The sequence below is a fragment of the Bombina bombina genome, chromosome 4 (genome assembly GCF_027579735.1).
Source record: "Bombina bombina isolate aBomBom1 chromosome 4, aBomBom1.pri, whole genome shotgun sequence".
NCBI lineage: Eukaryota > Metazoa > Chordata > Amphibia > Anura > Bombinatoridae > Bombina > Bombina bombina.
The window spans coordinates 825,018,426-825,042,522 of record NC_069502.1 but is presented as its reverse complement, the minus strand read 5'-3'; the positions used below and the strand labels follow the sequence as shown (position 1 = coordinate 825,042,522).

The 24,097-nt window shown below is 40.4% G+C and overlaps 1 protein-coding gene across 1 annotated transcript in view; it reads right to left on the bottom strand.

Moving 5' to 3' along the window:
* LOC128657920 (zinc finger protein 557-like) overlaps positions 1-23,887 on the bottom strand; it is a 41,148-nt gene extending 17,261 nt beyond the window's left edge. Inside the window, exons 1-4 of the mRNA XM_053712347.1 lie at positions 23,742-23,887; positions 14,543-14,704; positions 12,973-13,099; positions 11,253-11,336 (exon numbers count right to left, since the gene is read on the bottom strand). Of these exons, the coding sequence (XP_053568322.1) occupies positions 11,253-11,336; positions 12,973-13,099; positions 14,543-14,557 (226 nt within the window). The 5' untranslated portion in view covers positions 14,558-14,704; positions 23,742-23,887. The remainder of the gene's footprint in view (positions 1-11,252; positions 11,337-12,972; positions 13,100-14,542; positions 14,705-23,741) is intronic.
* Between the last annotated feature and the right edge of the window lie 210 nt (positions 23,888-24,097).

Sequence of the window (24,097 nt, the reverse complement as noted above, 5' to 3'; positions counted from 1 at the left end):
TGGGTTCAGGTAGGAAGTTAACAAGATGTAAAGGTGGTATATAGTATTTGCTTGACACATTTAAGGTGGAATAGGAGGATCATGACACAGAGCAACGGGTTTAAACATAGGCTTGATTCTGACTAAAGCCTGACTAAACACCTGAACATCTGGGACATCTGCCAGACATTTGTGTAAAAGAATAGACAAAGCAGATATCTGTCCTTTTAAGGAGCTAGCAGATAATCCCTTCTCCAATCCTTCTTGGAGAAAAGACAATATTCTAGGAATCCTAATCTTACTCAATGAGTAACCCTTGGATTCACACCAATAAATATATTTGCGCCATATCTTATGATAGATTTTCCTGGTGACAGGCTTTCTAGCTTGAATCAGGGTATCTATGATGGACTCAGAGAAACCAAGCTTTGATAGAATCAAGCGTTCAATCTCCAAGCAGTCAGACGCAGAGAAGTTAGATTTGGATGCTGGAACGGACCTTGGATTAGAAGGTGACATGTCCACTAGATCTGCATACCAAGTCCTGCGTGGCCACGCAGGTGCTATCAGAATCACTGAAGCTCTCTCCTGCTTGATTCTGGCAACCAGACGTGGGAGGAGAGGAAACGGTGGAAATACATAGGCCAGATTGAAGGACTAGGGCACTGCTAGAGCATCTATCAGTACCGCCTGGGGATCCCGGGACCTGGACCCGTCACACGGAAGCTTGGCGTTCTGACGGGACGCCATCAGATCCAATTCTGGTGTGCCCCATAGCTGAGTCAGCTGGACAAATACCTCCGGATGGAGCTCCCATTCCCCCGGATGAAAAGTCTGACGACTTAGGAAATCCGCCTCCCAGTTCTCTACCTCTTGGATATGGATTGCTGAGAGATGGCAAGTGATCATCCGCCCATCGGATTATTTTGGTTACCTCCATCATCGCTAGAGAACTCCGTGTTCCTCCTTGATGATTGATATAAGCTACAGTCGTGATGTTGTCCGACTGAAATCTGATGAATTTGGCCGCAGCTAGCTGAGGCCATGCCTGAAGCACATTGAATATCGCTCTCAGTTCTAGAATGTTTATCGGGAGGAGAGTTTCCTCCCAAGACCATAAGCCCTGAGACATTCCCTGAGACAGGTGGTCCTGAGACAACCACCAGAGAAGAGAATCTCTGGTCTCCTGGTCCAGATGCAGTTGAGGAGATAAATCTGCATAATCCCCATTCCACTGTTTGAGCATGCATAGTTGCAGTGGTCTGAGGTGTAGGCGGGCAAAAGGAACTATGTCAATTGCCGCTACCATGAGTCCGATTACCTCCATACACTGAGCCACTGATGGCCGAGGAATGGAATGAAGAGCTCGGCAAGTGTTTAAGAGTTTTGAATTTCTGACCTCCGTCAGAAATATTTTCATTTCTACCGAGTCTATCAGAGTCCCTAGGAAGGAAACTCTTGTGAGAGGGAAGAGAGAACTCTTTTTTATGTTCACCTTCCACCCGTGAGATCTCAGAAAAGCCAATACTATGTCCGTATGAGACTTGGCTAGCTGGAAAGTCGATGCCTGAATTAAGATGTCTTCTAGATAAGGCGCTACTGCTATGCCCCGCGGTCTTAGAACCGCCAAAAGGGACCCTAGCACCTTTGTGAAAATTCTGGGAGCCGTGGCCAACCCGAAGGGAAGGGCCACGAACTGGTAATGCCTGTCCAGAAAGGCGAATCTGAGGAATTGATGATGATCTCTGTGAATAGGGATGTGTAGATACGCATCCTTTAAGTCCACGGTAGTCATATATTGACCCTCCTGGATCAACGGTAGAATAGTCCGAATAGTCTCCATCTTGAATGATGGTACTCTGAGGAATTTGTTTAGAAATTTGAGATCCAAGATTGGTCTGAAAGTTCCCTCTTTTTGGGAACCACAAACTGGTTTCAAATTATTGAAAGGGTCCATACACCTAGGAGAGGGGGTGATAAAGAAAATATTCTAACCAGGAGGGAAACATACTGGATTAATGAATTATGTACTCTGTGGCCAAAAGGCTTAAATAGGGAATGCAATTGGACTGCCTTTTGGTAACTTAATAAAATAGAATGAAAAATTTCTTTATAGTATTGTACTGTTAAAATCATGTATTGATGAATGTGCAAATATATGTAGATATTAATATGAGATTTGATGTCTCTGGAAATCTGCAAATGAATGCCCTAGTTGAATACCCAATATTGACTAGATATGTAGGTGTGTCTGTCTCTTGATGGATTGTGACTCGTGAGTTAAGATATTATAAAATTGAGTTAACTGATAAAAATAATTTATCCATCTAGAGCTAGACACACCAGACACATATATATGTTTTTAAATTTAAAATATTTTGATTATTGGAAACAATGATTAATTCAATTATGATAAATTTATGATGCATTTTTAAACTTGTATTAATGTAGAAATGTATGTCATTTATATATTGATGAAATGTTTAAAACATTTATTATTCTTAAATATATGAATTTTCACATATGATATGAAATCTATATATTGGTTAGATAACATGATGATTCACTAGGTGGCAGTATCACAGGCCATCAAAATGCACTTTAAAACACATTTTTGTATGTTATATTATTGCTCGCCATTAGAGGGCAACATTGTATCACTTTTAATCACAATATTTGGCGCCAGTATGGCTATTTAAATGTTTGTTCACTAATCTATTGTCAAGCTTGAGAAAGGGCCAAGTTTGGGCCTGAAACGTTGCTTGTTGATCCCTGTTTTGCACAATAAAAGTCTTATTTTGCACCAGCTAGAACAATTTGATTTCTTTGTATCGATGCTGGGTTTGGTGAGCCTGTTCCTGGCTGTGCAGTGAGTGCTGTGCTTCACGCTACATTGTTGCAGTATTATCCTGAGGGAAGGCATAGCCTTTCCCTCCAGTGATGTCTGAGATAATCTCTTTCAGTTCAGGCCCGAATAGGGTCTTTCCTTTGAAAGGGATGTTCAAAAGTTTAGATTTTGATGACACATCAGCAGACCAGGACTTAAGCCATAACGCCCTGCGTGCTAAAATGGCAAAACCTGAATTCTTTGCCGCTAATTTAGCCAGTTGAAAAGCGGCATCTGTAATGAAAGAATTAGCCAACTTAAGGGCCTTAATTCTATCCATAATATCCTCTAATGGAGTCTCCATCTGAAGAGCCTCTTCTAGAGCCTCGAACCAGAAAGCAGCTGCAGTAGTTACAGGAACAATGCACGCAATAGGTTGGAGAAGAAAACCTTGATGAACAAAAATTTTCTTCAGGAGACCCTCTAATTTTTTATCCATAGGATCTTTGAAAGCGCAACTGTCTTCGATGGGTATAGTTGTATGCTTAGCAAGAGTAGAAATAGCTCCCTCCACCTTAGGAACCATCTGCCCCGAGTCCCGCATGGTGTCAGATATGGGAAACATTTTCTTAAAAACAGGAGGGCCTGGTCTATCCCACTCCTTAGTAACAATATTCACAATCCTCTTAGGGACTGGAAAAACATCAGTGTAAACAGGAAGCTCTAAGTATTTGTCCATTTTACACAATTTCTCTGGGACCACTATAGGGTCACAATCATCTAGAGTCGCTAATACCTCCCTGAGCAATAAGCGGAGGTGTTCAAGCTTAAATTTAAAGGCCGTCATATCAGAATCTGTCTGAGGGAGGGGTCTTTCCTGAATCAGAAATGTCTCCCTCAGATAACAAATCCCTTACCCCTACTTCAGAACATTGTGAGGGTATATCGGATACGGCTACTAAAGCGTCAGACGGCTCAGCGTTTGTTCTTAACCCAGAGCTGTCACGCTTTCCTTGTAAACCAGGCAGTTTAGATAAAACCTCTGTGAGGGTTGTATTCATAACTGTGGCCATGTCTTGTAAAGTATATTAATTTGATGCACTAGAGGTACTTGGCGTCACTTGTGCGGGCGTTACTGGTTGTGACACTTGGGGAAAGCTAGAAGGCAAACCCTCATTTCCTTCTGTCTGAGAATCATCTATTGCTATATTTTTAAGTGCTAAAATATGCTCTTTATAATTGATAGACATATTAGTGCAAGTGGGACACATTCTAAGAGGGGGTTCCACAATGGCTTCTAAACACATTGAACAAGGATTTTCCTTGATGTCGGACATGTTAAACAGGCTAGTAATGAAACAAGCAAGCTTGGAAAACACTTTAATCAAAGCAAATAATACTTAGAAAAAAACGGTACTGTGCCTTTAAGTGAAAAAAAGATGCACAAACTCTGCAAAACAGTGTAAAAAAAGCAGTAAACTTTACGAAATTTTTACAGTAGCATCATAAAGCTTTAGTAAATTTGCACAGCTAAACAAATAAACGATTAACCCCTTAATGTAAAAACCGGATTGACAAAACGTCAAAAAACTGTAAAAAACGTTCAGCACCTTGCCACAGCTCTGCTGTGGTGCCTGAAAAAAAGGAGGATAGGGTCCAATGGCACTACTTTCAATGTAATAAAATTATCCCCTTTATTCTTAATTAACTTATGTGCATACAGCACATTAGTATAGTAAAGGAAAACGGTGCTATGTAGTAGAGCAGAATTTAAGCAAAAAACTGACAGATAGGATATGTCACCCTATCTGAGATAGACTACATTTGTAGCACTCAGGGGATTGTTTAATTAAATAACTTGTGGTAACAGAGATAGACGTGCAAAGATGTGCAGAGAACAAAGACAAAACTGTCTGAGTAAACTAAATACCATTAAAAATTAACTTTTATTAAGGCTTGGTTAAAATTGGAAAACACACACTTAAAAACACTCTTAGGAGCCAAGATAATATTACTTGTTGATCGTATATTGGTTGGTGTGGTGGGTAAGAAATTATCTATGAATAGATAACTTGATAACTTGTAAGGTATGGGGGCTACTAACAATTCTATATATTCAATATATACCGGAGGTGGCAACTCAAAATATGATTGATCAGTATGTTGTTGCTGGTAATTTATTGAATAGTTTTATACTTAGGTTCACTGCAGTTAAATTTTGTGAATTTGCTGTGGGATTAGCTCAATACGTTACAGTACACTTGTACATATATAATTAAGAGGCTTAAGTAATTATACTCTTATATTCATTGTGCGTACAGTCAGGGACTTTATATATGATCCCTTTAGCTTTCACTTAATTTTCTATACGTATCTTGTATATGAGGCTATGTTCAAGCCTGCACTACAAAAATAAAGGCTCAATGCTTTATATTTAATAATGTCTTTTATATTAGATATACAAAGTCCGGCGGGTATATACTTTGTTATATAGAGTATCTGTGATATTGGAGATCACCCCTTATTGTGATATACAAAGTCCGGCGGGTATATACTTTGTTATATAGAGTATCTGTGATATTGGAGATCACCCCTTATTGTGGTGTTATCACCGTTAGTAGTAAGGTATTTCGATATTAATGTTTATTGCAGGGTGATAGACACTGGGTAAATAGCGTTCCTGTTCTTATATAGAGCAGACAGATCTAGTAACTTAGTTCGAGATATGCCTTTAAGTAAATGGCAAATTATCAACTGCTCTGAGTGGTAACAAAAATGACCGCTATTTTATAAGCTGCACGGTACCTGCGTAATGTTATAACACTACAGACATATTTGGTAAAAAATATATATAAGATTTCAATTTAGCATAACAAAATGAGACATTATTAGTGCGGTATTGAGCCCTGTGTAGTCACAATTTACTACAAGTGGTATGAGTACTGCTAACGGTTAAATTCTCCAGCAGCTTATGTGAACGTCAGCGTTCTGCCCCCATTAACCACTCGCAACTGTTAAGGTATATAGCGGTTAAATTTATCTTAATCTATCGAGGTTCCTAAGGCTAGCTAAAAATACATGAGCTCCAAGGGCTCATCACCAGTACCCTAGCGTCCCTAACATGTTTCGCCTCGCGGCTTTTTCAAAGGGTGAAAGACATTATTAAATATAAAGCATTGAGCCTTTATTTTTGTAGTGCAGGCTTGAACATAGCCTCATATACAAGATACGTATAGAAAATTAAGTGAAAGCTAAAGGGATCATATATAAAGTCCCTGACTGTACGCACAATGAATATAAGAGTATAATTACTTAAGCCTCTTAATTATATATGTACAAGTGTACTGTAACGTATTGAGCTAATCCCACAGCAAATTCACAAAATTTAACTGCAGTGAACCTAAGTATAAAACTATTCAATAAATTACCAGCAACAACATACTGATCAATCATATTTTGAGTTGCCACCTCCGGTATATATTGAATATATAGAATTGTTAGTAGCCCCCATACCTTACAAGTTATCAAGTTATCTATTCATAGATAATTTCTTACCCACCACACCAACCAATATACGATCAACAAGTAATATTATCTTGGCTCCTAAGAGTGTTTTTAAGTGTGTGTTTTCCAATTTTAACCAAGCCTTAATAAAAGTTAATTTTTAATGGTATTTAGTTTACTCAGACAGTTTTGTCTTTGTTCTCTGCACATCTTTGCACGTCTATCTCTGTTACCACAAGTTATTTAATTAAACAATCCCCTGACTGCTGTGGTGCCTACCTGTCCTTTAGGAAAGATTTGTGGGGAAAAAAACTTCTTTTAAGCTCTCAAACACAACAGGACCCTCTGGAGAAGCAGCTGGATGTCTCTGAGTAAAAGAAACTGCGCAACTGAGGCGCGAAAATAGGCCCCTCTCACCTCACTCAATGTTATGGGGCCTAAAAGAAACACACCAGAGTGTTTCTAAACTAGCCATGTGGGTTAATAACCCTTAAACAAGCCACAATGACCCCTTAAAGTCCCTCAAAAGATTTTATGTTTGCAATAAAAAAACGTTTTTTCCTATCAGTGTCACCAGTAACCAATGAGCCCTTTATGCAAGCTGGGATTCTTACTAAGTGTCTGAATACAGCTTACCCTTCCCTCATGGGGATATTGTCAGCCTTTTCTAGAATTATCACAGTCTGTCTAGAAAAAAATAGACTGAACATACCATAATGCAGCTTAGCAAGCAAACCGTTCCCCCAACTGAAGTTTTCCTGTACTCTTCAGCCCTTGTGAGAACAGCAGTGGATCTTAGTTACAAAGTGCTAAGATCATTATCCTCCTTGCAGAAATCTTCATCCCTTTTCTGCCAGAGAGTGAATAGTACACACCGGTACCATTTAAAATAACAAACTTTTGCTTGAGAAAATAAAAACTAACATTTTGTCACCACACTCACTTTACCTTCCTAGTACTTAGCGTAGGCAAAGAGAATGACTGGGGGTGGAGCTAAGAGAGGAGCTATATAGACAGCTCTGCTGTGGGTGCTCTCTTTGCCACTTCCTGTAAGGAAGGAGAATATCCCACAAGTATGGATGAATCCGTGGACTCGATACATCTTACAAGAGAAAATTTAAAACGGATTTACAAGTTAATGAGGCTTCGTTTTGAAAGAGTTTGAGGTTGGTAATTTTAATTTCATAAATGTAATTTAAAATGTGTTTTAAATCAAACAAAAAAATGGTAAAAGTTTGTAATTCTTTAAGCACTTTAGGTCCAGAATCGGACGGAAAGTTCCCTCCTTTGGGACCACGAAAAGATTTTAATAGTATCCAAAACCTCTGACTGCGATAGGCACCGGGACAATAACTCCTAAGAGGACACATTCCATACACACCCCAGAATGGCTTCCCTCCTTTTTGGTCAGGAAGACGGGAGAGAGAGAGGAGGAATCTGCCCTTGGGTGGCTGAGACTTGAAACCTATCTTGTAACCCTATGCTATGACCTCCAGGGCCCATAGATCCTGCACGTCCCTGAACCAAGCGAGTAAAAAGAGCAACAGTCTGCCACCTACACGATCCATAAGAGGACCGGGGACTGCTCATTCATGCCGACAGACTCAGTCGGCTTCTTTCTCTGCTTAGATTTATTCCAGGACTGTGCTGGCTTCCAAGAGTTCTTGGTTTGCTCTGGCTTAGCGGAGGACTGCTGACATGGGCTTTATTAGAACAAAAATTTCCCTTAGACTAGTTCATATTCTCTTGCGGTAGGAGGGCACCCTTGCCTGTGACCGTGGTGATAAGGTAGTCCAGCTTGGACCAAACAAAATCATTCCCTTAAAGGGGAGGGAAGGAAGTCTAGACTTAGAAGTCATATCCGCAGACCATGACTTAAGCCAGAGCCCAAAGGGCCTGAACAGAAAAAACAAAAGCCTTAGCATTCAGGCGAATAATCTGCCTAATAGCATCACAAATAAAAGAATTAGCAACCCTCAAGGCCGTAAATCTTTCCTGAGTAACGTCGAGGGGACCCTCCACGCCGATCAAATCCTATAAGGAGTCACACCAGAAGGTAGTTTCTCCAGCAACCGTGGCAACAGCCGCCGCCGGTTGAAACAAATATCCTGTATGTTGAAACATCTTTCTTAACAGAGTTTCCATCTTTTTTCCATGGGCTCTTTAAATGAAGAGCTTTCCTCAAGCGGGGTAGTAGTATCTTTAGCAAGAGTAAAGATAGCACCATCCCTTTTAGGAACGGACCCCACAACTCCATTGAGAGTCCAGGACCGGGAACAATTTGTTAAAGAGAGAAGAGGGGAAAAAGGAATCCAATCCTGTCCCATTCATTCTTAATAATGTTCGCCATCTAACAGGTGAAGGGAAGGATAAGGTACCACCCTGTCCTCAAACTCTATCCAATTTAGGAATCAAAGGTTCATCAGGCAATTTGGCCTCTGGGACATCTGAATTCGCCTAAAATGTCCTTTAGAAGAGAGCGCAAATTCCTAAAACTAAAGTCTAGTTCCTCCGCAGCCGGAGGTTTAGAGGCAGCAGACTCCGACCCAGAATGTTCATACTCTGAAGTCTCAGAAAGAACTTAATCCTTGGATAACCCTATCCGTTAAATCCAATAAATTATCTGATGTATTCTGGGAAGGAGTGCAATATGTAACCTTTCACTTGTGCTTAGCAGGGCAAGGTAAAGCATTAAAGGCTGCAGGCACCGCCGTCTGAACTTCGCAGAAATGTCTGGTGAAAAAAAGGTCCCCTCCAGATGGAGGATAAGCAATGCTATGGGAAACTGCATGTGTAGAGAGATCAGAATGTAGGGTACGCACCTCACTGGACGACAACTACTCAGAGGTGGACAGCTCGGTGGTATCAAACATGTTTGATATTATCACGGCATATGGAACATAATTGAGAAGGCGGACCTAAGGCCTCCTCACAATATAAACAGGAATTACTCTTTAGGAATAGAGGGAGTACCTTCTAAAGTAACAGAATCCTCCATCGCTAGTGCAATAACCGGAGAACTATAGAAATAAAACAATCTTATTTTATTGAAAAAACGGCACCTTTATACCCCAATGGCTGTGGCACTCATCACCTCCTATGAAACAGACTCTAGTGAAACACTCTCTCCGTCGCCACACGGTCAGGAATACAGAAATGGAGAACAAAAACGTGACCACGCCCAGTCACAAGGCTGGATTGAAGACTTCTGCTGCTTCCTTAAGGATGGATGTCCAGTCTCCAGAACTGTAAGTCGATCTTCAGGGGGTTAGTGTTAGGTTTTTTTTAATGGTGTATTGGGTGGGTTTTATTTTTAGAGTAGGGTTTGGGCGGAAAAAGAGCTGAATGCCCTTTTAAGGGGAATGCCCATCCAAATGCCCTTTTCAGGGCAATGGGGAGCTTAGGTTTTTTTAGTTAGTTTTTTTTTTTTTGGTGGGGGGGTTGGTTGTGTGGGTGGTGGGTTTTACTGTTGGGGGTGTTTGTATTTTTTTTACAGGTAAAAGAGCTGATTTCTTTGGGGCAATGCCCCGCAAAAGGCCCTTTTAAGGGCTATTGGTAGTTTAGGCTAAGGGTTTTTTTTTATTTTGGGGACTTTTTTTATTTTGATAGGGCTATTAGATTAGGTGTAATTAGTTTAAATATCTTGTAATTTGTTTTTTATTTTCTGTAATTTAGTGGGGTTTTTTGTATTTTAGCTAATTGTATTTAATTTAGATAATTGTATTTAATTTATAGGTAATTTATTTAATTGTATTGTAAGGTTTGGTGTTCGTGTAGAAAAGGTTAGGTTTTATTTTACAGGTAAATTTATAATTATTTTAGCTAGATAGTTATTAAATAGTTCATAACTATTTAATAACTATTCTACCTAGTTCAAATAAATACAAACTTGACTGTAAAATAAAAATAAACCCTAAGCTAGCTACAATGTAACTATTAGTTATATTGTAGCTAGCTTAGGGTTTATTTTACAGGTAAGTATTACGTTTTAAATAGGTTATTTATGTAATAATTGTAAGGTTTATTTAGATTTATTTTAATTATATTTGTTAGGGGGTGTTAGGGTTAGACTTAGGTTTAGGGGTTAATAAATTTAGTATAGAGGTAGCGTCGTTGGGGCGGCAGATTAGGGGTTAATAAATGTAGGTAGGTGGCGGCGATGTTAGGAACAGCAGATTAGGGGTTAATAATATTTAAATAGTGTTTGTGATGCGGGAGTGCAGCGGTTTAGGGGTTAATATGTTTATTCTAATGGCAGTGATGTCCGGATCGGCAGATTAGGGGTTAATATTTTTATTTTAGTGTTTTGATGCGGGAGGGCCTTGGTTTAGTAGTTAATATGTAGTTTATGGGTGTTAATGTACTTTTTAACCCTTTAGTTATGTTTTATGTTACAGCTTTGAAGCGCAAAACTCATAACTACTGCTTTTGGAATGCGTTACGGATATTGGCGGTAAGGGCTGTACCGCTCACTTTTTGGCCTTCCAAAACAAGCTTGTAATACTGGCGCTATGGAAATCCCATGGAAAAAAATCCTTACGGAAATTGCGTAAGCTGATGTGAGGTATTTTCAGGTATGGCCAAAAAAGTGAGCGGTACAGCCTTTTTGCCAAGGCTTATAATAGCAGCGGGCGTTAAAAAGCAGCGTTATGACCTGATAACGCTGCTTTTTACATTACCGCAAAAACTCATAATCTAGCCATAAATATGTTACCACATAATAGTCCTAACTGTCCATTTTATTAGGAGAGAGGAACAAAAAGAATACCATCAGGTATCAGGAGAGGTCCTTTATTTCTGTCCATCCTTCTTAAAAGGAAACAACTCTTTGTTGGTGAGTGCTATTAGGGTGAGCCAAGATATTTGGTCCACAGCAGATCAAGTTACTAAACAAGAAATGTTACTTTATAGTAAACTGTCACTGTAGGAATTTACTACTCACCTTTGGTAATTGGAAAACTGCTCACATACGGCTCCTCTCTATGCTCAATCTTTGTAACAAGTAAAGGTTTCATATGAACATATCCTGTATGGACAGAAATAACAGGTTATGCGAGACAGAAATCACTATATGGAGTCAGTAAAAGTCAGTAAAAGTATCAGTAAAAAGAATTTTTAACCGCAAATAACTTTTGAGTAAAAGAAAAATGTATAGAAAAAAAAATACATTTGCAATTATGCTTCCCACACCTAGAACTATTATGAAGAGCCTATGACTGGGCACTCACTGTGTATTATGACATCACACACAGTACACAAACAGAAAGAGAAGCAGTCTGCCAGGAACAAACAACAGCTCAGTGGTTTGTTCTATGGCCCAGTTACCACCTGAGTGTAGCTTCTTTTAGCCCAAATTGTGCTTTTCACAGAGAAAAAAAGCTCCTGATGTAAATCAGTCTGATCCAGCCTAACAAGGTCAGTCCAGCCCTGAAATACCAGGCAATGCTCCTCTGAAGAAGGGAAATGGCAACCCAAGATGATTGTTTTAGCTTCCTTTGAGCCTCATCAATGAGGTGCATCCATATCCCTTTAAGCACATTGAGCAAGGAGTCCATGTCTCGTTTCTCCCATCGCCCTTAGTGAGACTTTGCCCAGGGTCATAATACTAATAAATACAGAACGAGAAGCAGTCTGCCACACACATGCATGACAGGATCACTATGGGCCAGTAGCACAGTGTGTGATGTATAAATGGTTATGGGACCTCAGCTAGATGAACAAGCAGGGAGCAGTGCAAGGGAAGGTTACACAGGGCTGTGTATCTCATGAATAATTTTATTAAGCAACAAATCCCTGTTATAACCAACTCACAGATTTTATAGATAACAAACATAAACAGGGGCATCACATGGCCAAGTACAGTAGGATCTGGACTATTAGATGATATAAGATAATTTAATGCACTCACATGTAATGTTGCACCAAAAGCAAAAGGTGCAAATCAGACAGGCTGGATTCTTACAGTCATCAAGCAGACTGATCTACTGCAAAACACCAATAACGTTGTCAGTAATCCCCCAGCAGACTTGTGTGTCAGGGGAACGATGAGTTTACAGCAAGTTTTAAAATCAAAACTACATTTATTGAAAACAATTAGGTAAAAAAAACTTACTATACACTCATCGTTCCCCTGACACACACACAAGTCTGCTGGGGGATTGCTGACAACGCTATTGGTGTTTTGCAGTAGACCAGTCTGCTAGATGATTGTGAGAATCCAGCCTGCCTGATGTGCACCTTTCGCTTTTGGTACAACATTGCATGTGAGTGCATTAATTTATGTTATATCATCTAATAGTACAGATCCTACTGTACTTGGCCATGTGAGCCTCTGTTTATGTTTGTTATCTACAGATTACTGATTTTGGGAGATGAACCTTATCCCACTACAGTGAGCAGACTGGGCCTGGACTCATCTTCAAACTTATAAGACTCTGCACATTTTATACTCAGCTCACTGACACATTAGACAGTGTTTGCTATCGCTATTGGGACGGTTTGCTTTTGTAACCATAAGCTTATTTCTTGCTTTCTTATGAGGGCGCACTATAATTTTGTTGTTTGTACCCAGATTGTATACCTGTTTAACACAAGCCCAGCTTATGTGTCACTTATATGTTTCCTCTTTGTCCCATTCCCTGTAGAGTTATATAAATTATTACCTAGAGACCTGAGGGTCTGGTAATTCTCCATCATCACATCCTTATAAAGCTCTTTTTGTTCTTCAGCTAAACAGCCCCACTCCTCCTCCGAGAAATAAACTGCAACTTCATCAAACTCCATTTGTTCCTTAAAATAAAAAAAATCTCAAACCATAAAAACAGGATTTATATTGTAAAGTATAAACCACACAGACTGTGTCAATGACCAAATCCAGAGATTGTCTGATGACCCTGGGGTATTGCTGTGTGTGTTGTATAAAGGGCGCTCAGCATCAGACGATCACCCATATACGCATAAGGCAATTTCAGTGGTGAAACAGTCAATAGAGAACAATCTGAAGAATCACAGACAAGAACCAGGAGAAATGTTTGGGGATATCAGAAATGTAGAGGATCAGATACAGGAAACTGAGACAGGAATTTAAATGGTGATATAAACAGAAGAGAAAATAAGGTTGAGGACAGATGGGAGAAGCAATTAGGCCAACTTAAGTTATTGGGATCTCAAGGAACAAAACAGGAGAGCAAGAGAAGAAATTGAGTTTCTAAAGAAACAGCTGACAGAGCTGGAGTGCTCAACTTAAATAAAAAAATGTAAGCAGGTTTGTTTGCACTGCATTTTTATTATGTAATGTGTACTTTTAGTTTTAAAGACAATGACTATTTTTAAGTTTTTTAATAATTAAAGTGAATGTCAATTTTTATGAATTAGTGCCCGGTTTTTAATAATCCTATTAAAAACAAGGGCACTTTAATTCATCAAAATTGACATTTCACTAGTTTTCTTCAAAAACGTACCTTTTATTCCTGGCAGCTGCTCCACCACTTCCTCCGCCCGTCGAAAGCCGTCTTCGCGGGTCAAAAAGGACGAATCCGGCTTCCTCCAATCACGGCGTTGCAAGATTCCCCTGGGGTAGCCGTGATTGGAAGAAGCCGGATTCGTCATTTCTGACGTCACAGAGGCTTCCGACGGCCGGGGGAATCGCTGGAGCAGCTGCCAGAATTAAAACGTATGTTTTTGAAGAAAACTAGTGAAATGTCAATTTTGATGAATTAAAGTGCCCTTGTTTTTAATAGGTTTATTAAAAACCGGGCACTAATTCATCAAAATTTACATTCACTTTAAGTTTTAAATATGCCAATATTTAGAATGCATAGTTAAAGGGACACTAAACCCAAATTATGTCTTTAATGATTCAGATAGAACATGCAATTTTAAGCAAATTTCTAATTTACTCCTATTATCAATTTATCTTCATTCTCTTGCTAATGTTTTTTAAAAGGCAGGAATGTAAAGCTTAGGAGCTGGCACACTTTTGGTTCAGAACCTGGGTTTTGCTTGCTTATTGGTGGCTAAATGTAGACACCATGAAGCAAGATCTATCCAGGGTGCTGAACCTAAAATGGGACGGCTCTTAAGCTTTACATTTCTGCTTTTTAAATGGTTAAGTGTTTTTTACCATAGACTAAAAATATAAGTAATATTACATTTATAATTCCAGATACTTTAATAACCACACACACACACACACAACAGCAGATAAGTGACAATATGACTTATCATCCTCACCTCCCCAGTCAGCATGTACAGTAGATCTCTGAGGTTCTTCTCAGTCGTCTTCTTGTTGGTCACACGTGAATTAGCACCAATGCTCCAATAACTGGTTTTGATCCTTAATGACACTGAACAACAGGTATTCACCTTGTCAATGAGAGTAACACTGACCTATAACTAGAGAGGAGGGTGTAAATGTCACATATTAATGCACAGATCTGTTTCTACATCTCTCAAACCTCACTTATGTCTCAATAATTCAGGAAAACTGCAGAATGTGTGACGTACAGGTTTAATTTCCTTTTTAATGACATTTCTGTAGATTCTGTAAGACTCGAAAATCCTCTCTGCTCTCTCTAACGTATATTGTTTAAACTTTATTACAAGAAAAGGCTAATAAGCTCTCACATGTCCTGATCCCTGCTACGCCCAATGAGTTCTCACAGTATTAACAAGGTGAGGCCAGATGAGACAGTCCTAAACCCCTTAATAAAGGGATCAGTGAGAAAAATGTTATACCCTGAGTGGGTTTTATTGACCTCTGAGACACTCAGCACTCACCCCAGTAGCAACAGTGTGAGTGACCCTAATAAACAAATTACATACACTGGCAGGGTCTAAAAATACTGTGGTGCTCGGTATTCTGGTTACACTAAACCCTAAAGGTTTATACCCCAATGCCCGATACACACTGTATAAGCACACTGTGTATGAGGCAGAGGGTACCTCTCTATAATATTATATATCTGTACACAGTCCCCTCCCCAGTACCTTATATATAGATATATAATTATAATAGAGAGGTTCCCTCTGACACACACAACACACCCCTCCCCAGTACCTTATACATAGATATATAATATTGTAGAGAGGTTCCCTCTGCCTCACACATAGTCCCCTCCCCAGTACCTTATATATAGATATATAACAATACTGCAGTGTTTGTGTCTCCAGGAACATAAAGGGGAGCCATATTTTGGGGTATAAAGTCCCTGCTTTCCCCATAGACTTTTCCCAGCCTGCTCTGCTCACCTACATGGGTATATTACATCAAACCCTCAGCCTACAGGTCTTTATACATTTGTAACTGTTTACTGTACACAGACACTTACAGTAGCCCTGTCATTACCTACTGTACAAACTGTTGAGAAAATAATGTTCCCACAGCACAGCCTTAAAGGGACAGTCTACACCAAAATTGTTCTTATTTAAAAAGATAGATAATCCCTTTATTACCCATTCCACGTTTTTGCATAACCAACACAATTATAATAATATACTTTTTACCTCTGTGATTACCTTGTATCTAAGCCTTTGCAGACAGCCTCCTTATCTAAGTGCCTTTGACAGACATGCAGTGTAGTCAATCAGTGAAGACTCCTAAATAACTTCACGGGAGTGAGCACAATGTTATCTATATGACACATGTGAACTAGCACAGTCTAACTGTGAAAAACTTTTAAAATGCTCTGAGCTAGGAGGCGATTTTCAACTGTTTAGACATCTTTTGAGCCTAGCTAGGTTTAACTTTTCAAAAATACCACCAAGGGAACAAAGAAAATTTGATGATAAAAGTAAATAGGAAAGTTGTTTAAAATTGCATGCCCTATCTGAATCATGAAAGTTTAGTTTTGACTTTACTGTCCCTTTAAAGGGCAGCTCACTGCGTGGTCACACAGTCTTAAAGTGACAGGCAAAACCCCACACAGCCTTTAAATGGTCAACTAGCACCACATACACACCGTCTTAAAGGGATAGATCACAGTAATCTTCACACAGCACAGTCTTAAAGGGCAGCTCACCGCCTGGTCACACAGTCTTAAAGGGACAGGCAAAAAACACACAGCCTTCAAAGGGTAAACTAGCACCACATGCACAGACAGTATTAAAGGGACAGATCACAGTAATGTTTACACTGTGCAACCTTAAAGGGCAGCTTGGCACCTGCTCACACAGTGTTAAAGGGGCAGGTACACACAAACTTATTGGGTAAACTCACACCACACGCACAGTCTTAAAGAGGCAGGCACACACAACCTTTAGTGGGTAAAGTCACACCACATGCTCAATCTTAAAAGGACCAGTAAGTACCGTAGATTTGCATAATCAACAAATGTATGATAAAAAGGCAATACAATAGCACTTAGTCTGAACTTCAAACGATTAGTTGATTTTGTTTTGACAAATTTCAACATTAAAGGGACACTCAGGTCAAATTAAACTTTCATGATCCAGATACAGCATGTTATTTTAACCCTTTGAGTGCTAATGACGGCTCTGAGCCGTTAGAGTTTCCCACTCTGGTGCACACGCTCAGCACCTTATACACAGACATATAACACTACAGAAAGGTACCACCTGCACACGCTCAGCACCTTATACACAGGCATATAACACTACAGAAAGGTACCACCTGCACATGCTCAGCACCTTATACACAGAAAGGTACCACCTGCACATGCTTAGCACCTTATACACAGACATAACACTACAGAAAGGTACCACCTGCATACGCTCAGCACCTTATACACAGACATATAACACTACAGAAAGGTACCACCTGCACATGCTCAGCACCTTATACACAGAAAGGTACCACCTGCACATGCTCAGCACCTTATACACAGAAAGGTACCACCTGCACATGCTTAGCACCTTATACACAGACATAACACTACAGAAAGGTACGACCTGCATACGCTCAGCACCTTATACACAGACATATAACACTACAGAAAGGTACCATCTGCACATGCTCAGCACCTTATACACAGACATATAACACTACAGAAAGGTACCACCTGCACATGCTCAGCACCTTATACACAGACATATAACACTACAGAAAGGTACCACCTGCACATGCTCAGCACCTTATACACAGACATAAAACACTACAGAAAGGTACCACCTGCACATGCTCAGCACCTTATACACAGACATATAACACTATAAAAAAGTACTATCTTTCACACACACACAAACACCTTATACACAGACATAACACTGTGGAGAGGTACCATTTGTCTCTCACACACACACACACACAACACTGTATACACAGACATATAACACTTTAGAGAGGTACTATCTGTCTCACACACAACCCCTTATACACAGACATATAACACTATAGAGCAGGGGTCGCCAACCTTTCGGGCCTCAGGGACCACTAAACTCACCATTTTGAATCCCGTGGACCACTAACATTACTTTTTTTTTTTATATATATATATACATACACACACATACTGTACATAACTAGTATAACCATAGCTAAGTTTACATTATGAATATATTTACACATTTTTAAGAATTATTTTTTGGAATTAACTAACTGAATGACAGAACTGAGAATACTTCCAAATGACAGATGAAGGGTGAGTGACAACTTTTTAGCTGGAAACAGAGAGGCAGAAAGTGGGGTAAAAGAATATTTAAAGGACCACAAGACTTCCAAGTCACCTCCCCAGTTAGGAATTATTCAAAACTACTTATGATCATGGACAGACATTGGAGTCATAAATTAAGTTTATATCAGAAAACTCTCAATATGGATGTGAGCTAACCACGACTGATGTTACTGGCAATTACTATAATACTGGTGGGATATGGCTGATCAGCTGGATGGCAATTAGTGGAATTCAGGTGGAATGGCTTTGTGCGCTGGAAAATTATTAGAATGAAAAATAATTAATATTAAATAAAAAAAAAAAAGAAGATGGAGGGTAGGAAGACAAACAGTGATGTAAGTCTATCTGAAGGAATTAGGAAAACTACTACAAAGAGACAGGTAAAGGGAAGAAAATAAATGAAATATGAGAAAACATTTTTAAGATTTTCTTTTTTTATAAACTTTAATTCCACTATTTCAAGCCAAGACTATACCAACCTCTGCTGGACTTAGAATGGAAGCATCTTTCTCTGAACAGTGCGCCGGGCGGGAGGAATTAAAAACACAATCTATTTGCGCAGTACTATGCAATGTGCGTAGGGAGATTGTAATTTAACTCCTCCTACGTCGGTTTTCACTGATGTCCAGGCAGGTACTGTAGGGAGTTGCGGCATGACAGGGGTGACACCATCAGAGTAGATTAATTCCTGCTTGATGGTGTCAAGGACTACCAACATCTTCTCGTGGACCACCAGTGGTCCATGGACCACTGGTTGGCGACCGCTGCTATAGAGAGGTACCATCTGCCTCACATACACAGCTCCTCCCCAGCACGTTATAAACAGACACATAACGCTATAAACAAGTGCACCATATGTTACACACACACAGCACCTTATTCACAGGCAAATAACACTATAGAGAGGTACCATCTGTCTCAAACACAGCACCTTATACACAGATATATAACACTACAGAAAGGTACCACCTGCACACGCTCAGCACCTTATACACAGATATATAACACTACAGAAAGGTACCACCTGCACACGCTCAGCACCTTATACACAGACATATAACACTACAGAAAGGTACCACCTGCACACGCTCAGCACCTTATACACAGGCATATAACACTACAGAAAGGTACCACCTGCACACGCTCAGCACCTTATACACAGACATATAACACTACAGAAAGGTACCACCTGCACACGCTCAGCACCTTATACACAAGCATATAACACTACAGAAAGGTACCACCTGCACACGCTCAGCACCTTATACACAGACATATAACACTACAGAAAGGTACCGCCTGCACACGCTCAGCACCTTATACACAGACATATAACACTACAGAAAGGTACCGCCTGCACACGCTCAGCACCTTATACACAAGCATATAACACTACAGAAAGGTACCGCCTGCACACGCTCAGCACCTTATACACAAGCATATAACACTACAGAAAGGTACCATCTGCACACGCTCAGCACCTTATACACAGACATATAACACTACAGAAAGGTACCATCTGCACACGCTCAGCACCTTATACACAAGCATATAACACTACAGAAAGGTACCATCTGCACACGCTCAGCACCTTATACACAAGCATATAACACTACAGAAAGGCACCACCTGCACACGCTCAGTACCTTATACACAGACATATAACACTACAGAAAGGTACCACCTGCACACACTCAGCACCTTATACACAGGCATATAACACTACAGAAAGGTACCACCTGCACATGCTCAGCACCTTATACACAGACATATAACACTACAGAAATGTACCACCTGCACATGCTCAGCACCTTATACACAGACATATAACACTACAGAAATGTACCACCTGCACACGCTCAGAACCTTATACACAGGCATATAACACTACAGAAAGGTACCACCTGCATACGCTCAGCACCTTATACACAGACATATAACACTACAGAAAGGTACCACCTGCACACGCTCAGCACCTTATACACAAGCATATAACACTACAGAAAGGTACCATCTGCACATGCTCAGCACCTTATACACAAGCATATAACACTACAGAAAGGTACCGCCTGCACACGCTCAGCACCTTATACACAAGCATATAACACTACAGAAAGGTACCACCTGCACACGCTCAGCACCTTATACACAGACATATAACACTACAGAAAGGTACCGCCTGCACACGCTCAGCACCTTATACACAGGCAAATAACACTACAGAAAGGTACCACCTGCACATGCTCAGCACCTTATACACAGACATATAACACTACAGAAAGGTACCACCTGCACACGCTCAGCACCTTATACACAGGCATATAACACTACAGAAAGGTACCGCCTGCACACGCTCAGCACCTTATACACAGGCATATAACACTATAGAGAGGTACCATCTGTCACATACACACACACAGCACCTGATACACAGACATATAATGATATAGAGAGGTACCATCTGTCTCTCACACACACATAACACTATAAAGAGGTACAATCTGTCTCTTAGACAAACAGCACCTTATACACAGACATATAACTCTATAGAGAGGTACAATCTATCTCACACAGCACCTTATACGCAGACACATAACACTATAAAGAGGTACCAACTATCTCTCACACACACATCACCTTATACGCAGGTATGTATCTTATAGATAGATAACATCTGTCTCACACACACACAGCACCTTCTACACAGATATATAACACTATAGAGGGGTACCATCTGTCTCACACACACACCCCTTTACCACCACCTTATAACAGACATATAACACTATAGACAGGTGTCTCACACTCAGACCAGGGCGCTCCCCAGTACTTGATACACAGACATATAACACTATAGAGGGGTACCATCTGTCTCACACACACACCCCTTTACCACCACCTTATAACAGACATATAACACTATAGACAGGTGTCTCACACTCAGACCAGGGCTCTCCCCAGTACTTGATACACAGACACATAGCACCTCTCTAAAGTGTTATCTATCTCACATACACATACCCTCACTAGCACCTTATACACAAACATATAACACTATAGAGAGGTATCATTTGTCTCAAACACAGCACCTTATACACAGACATATAATGATATAGAGAGGTACCATCTGTTTTACACATCACCTCTCCCCAGCACATTATACACATTCATATAACACTATAGAGAAGTGCCACCTGTCTCACGCATAGCCCCTCACTGGACCTTATACACAGACATATAATACTATAGAGAGGTACCATCTATCTCAAACACACACAGCCCTTTATACACATACATATTACACTATATAGAGGAACTTTATGTCTCATACACACAACCACTTATACAGACATATAATACTACATAATGGTACAATCTATCATACACACCGCCTCTCCCCAGCACCTTATACACAGACATATAACACTATACAGAGATACCATCTATCTCACACTCACATTACCTCTCCCCAGCACCTTATACAAAGACATATAACACTATACAGAGGTACCATCTATCTAACACTCATATTCCCTCTCCCCCGGCACCATATACACAGACATATAACATTGTAGAGAGGTACCATCTATCTAACACTCACATTCCCTCTCCCCCGGCACCTTATACACAGACATATAACATTGTAGAGAGGTAGCATATATTACACTCACATCCAACCTCTCCCCAGCACCTTATACACAGACATATAACACTGTAGAGAGGTACCATCAATCTCACACTCACATCCCCTCTCCCCAGCACCTTATACACAGACATATAACACTATACAGAGGTACCATCTATCTCACACTCACATCATCTCTCCCCAGCACCTTATACACACACATATAACACTGTAGAGAGGTGCCATCTATCTCTAACACACACAGCCCTTTATTGACATATACCAAACACTATACAGAGGTACCAGCTATCTCACGCTCCCACACCCTCTCCCCAGCACCGTATACACAGACATATTACACTATAGAGAGCTACTTTATGTCTCATACACACAACCACTAATACACAGACATATAATGCATCATGATACAATCATACACACCACCTCTCCCAAGCAACTTATCCACAGACATATAACACTACACAGAGGTACCATCTATCTCACACTCACATCACCTCTCCCCAGCACCTTATACACAGACATATAACACTGTAGAGAGGCACCATCTATTTCACACTAACATCATCTCTCCCCAGCACTTTATACACAGACATATAACACTATAGAGAGGTACTATCTATCTCATAGTCACATCCTCTCTCCCCAGCACCTTATACACAAACTATAACACTGTAGAGAGGTATCATCTATCTCAAACACACACAGCCCTTTATACACATACATAAACACTATAGAGAGGTACTTTAAGTCTCATACACACAACCACTTATACACAGACGGCAGTGTATAAGGTGATGGGAAGAGGTAATGTGAGTATGAGATAGATGGTACCTCTTTATAGTGTTATATGTCTGTGTATAAGGTGTGGGGAGAGGTGGTGTGAGATAGATGGTACCTCTCTATAGTGTTATATTTCTGTGTATAAGGTTCTGGGGAGGGAGGTGTGTGTGATAGCTGTTACCATTGTGTAGTATTAATATGTCTGTGTATAAGAGGTTGTGTGTATAGACAGTACCTCTCTATAGTGTTATATATGTGAATAAAGGGCTGTGTGTGTTTGAGATAGATGGTATGGCTCTATACTGTTATATATCTGTGTATAAGGCCCTGTGAGGGGCTGTGTGTGAGACAGATGGCGCCTCTCTATAGTGTTATATGAATGTGTATAAGGTGCTGAACACAGGAATGGACTGCACTCACAGACTGGACACACATCCTAAGCCACTGACAGCCCTGAACACTGACAGACAGCTGCACATTTGTCAGAAACCCAGGCAGTCAACCCCTGAGTGTTGTGTATAAGGTGCTGGGGAGTGGTGATGTGTGAGACAAATGGTACCTCTAAATATTGTTATATGTCTGTGTATAAATTACTGTGTGTGAGACAGATAGCACCTCTCTATAGTGATATATGTTTGTGTATCAATTACTGGGGAGAGCTTGTCTGAGTGTGAGACACCAGCACCTTATACACATACATATGACTCTATAGAGAGGTGCCATCTGTCTCACACACAGCCCCTCACAGGGCCTTATACACAGAAATATAACACTATAGAGAGGTACCATCTGTCTCACACCACCTCTCCCCAGCACCTTATACACAGACATATAACACTATAGAGAGGTGCCATCTGTCTCTAAAACACACAGCACCTTATACACATACATATAACACTATAGAGAGGTGCCATCTGTCTCACACACAGCCCCTCACAGGGCCTTATACACAGATATATAACAGTATAGAGCCATACCATCTGTCTCACACCACCTCTCCCCAGCACCTTATACACAGACATATAACACTACAGAGAGGTGCCATCTGTCTCTAAAACACACAGCACCTTATACACATACATACATACATCTGTCTCACACACAGCCACTCACAGGGCCTTATACACAGATATATAACAGTATAGAGCCATACCATCTGTCTCACACCACCTCTCCCCAGCCCAGCACCTTATACACAGACATATAACACTACAGAGAGGTGCCATCTATCTCATACTCACATCACCTCTCCCCAGCACCTTAAACACAGAAATATAACACTATACAGAGGTACAATCTATATCTCTCACACACACAGTGATTTACACACATAAGCTACACTCTGTGAATTACACATATCACATCATGTACTTACCACGCTATAAACACACCAGGCAAGAAGGAACAAAGCTGCTGAATCAAATATCTCCACCCACTCCCTTCCCTGTACCATGTGACACATTTAGGTCCTTTAGCTTTATGGGATCTAGCTGCTACCAGACAACTGTGTGTGTGTGTCGTGTATAGTGAGACCTTATAAGTTATTTGAGTTAGCGGCTGTGTGTGACACATGAAGCGGCGTGACGGACAGGTAACGGCGGCAGCTGAGCTTATTGTCTGAGGGTGAGGAGGGGGCTTTTTGTGAGGGAAAGGGGTTAAAGGGTGAGGAGGGGGTTGTTAGAGGTTGAGGACTAGGAGAGAGGTGTGTGTGAGGGGTCTTGAGGAGGTGAA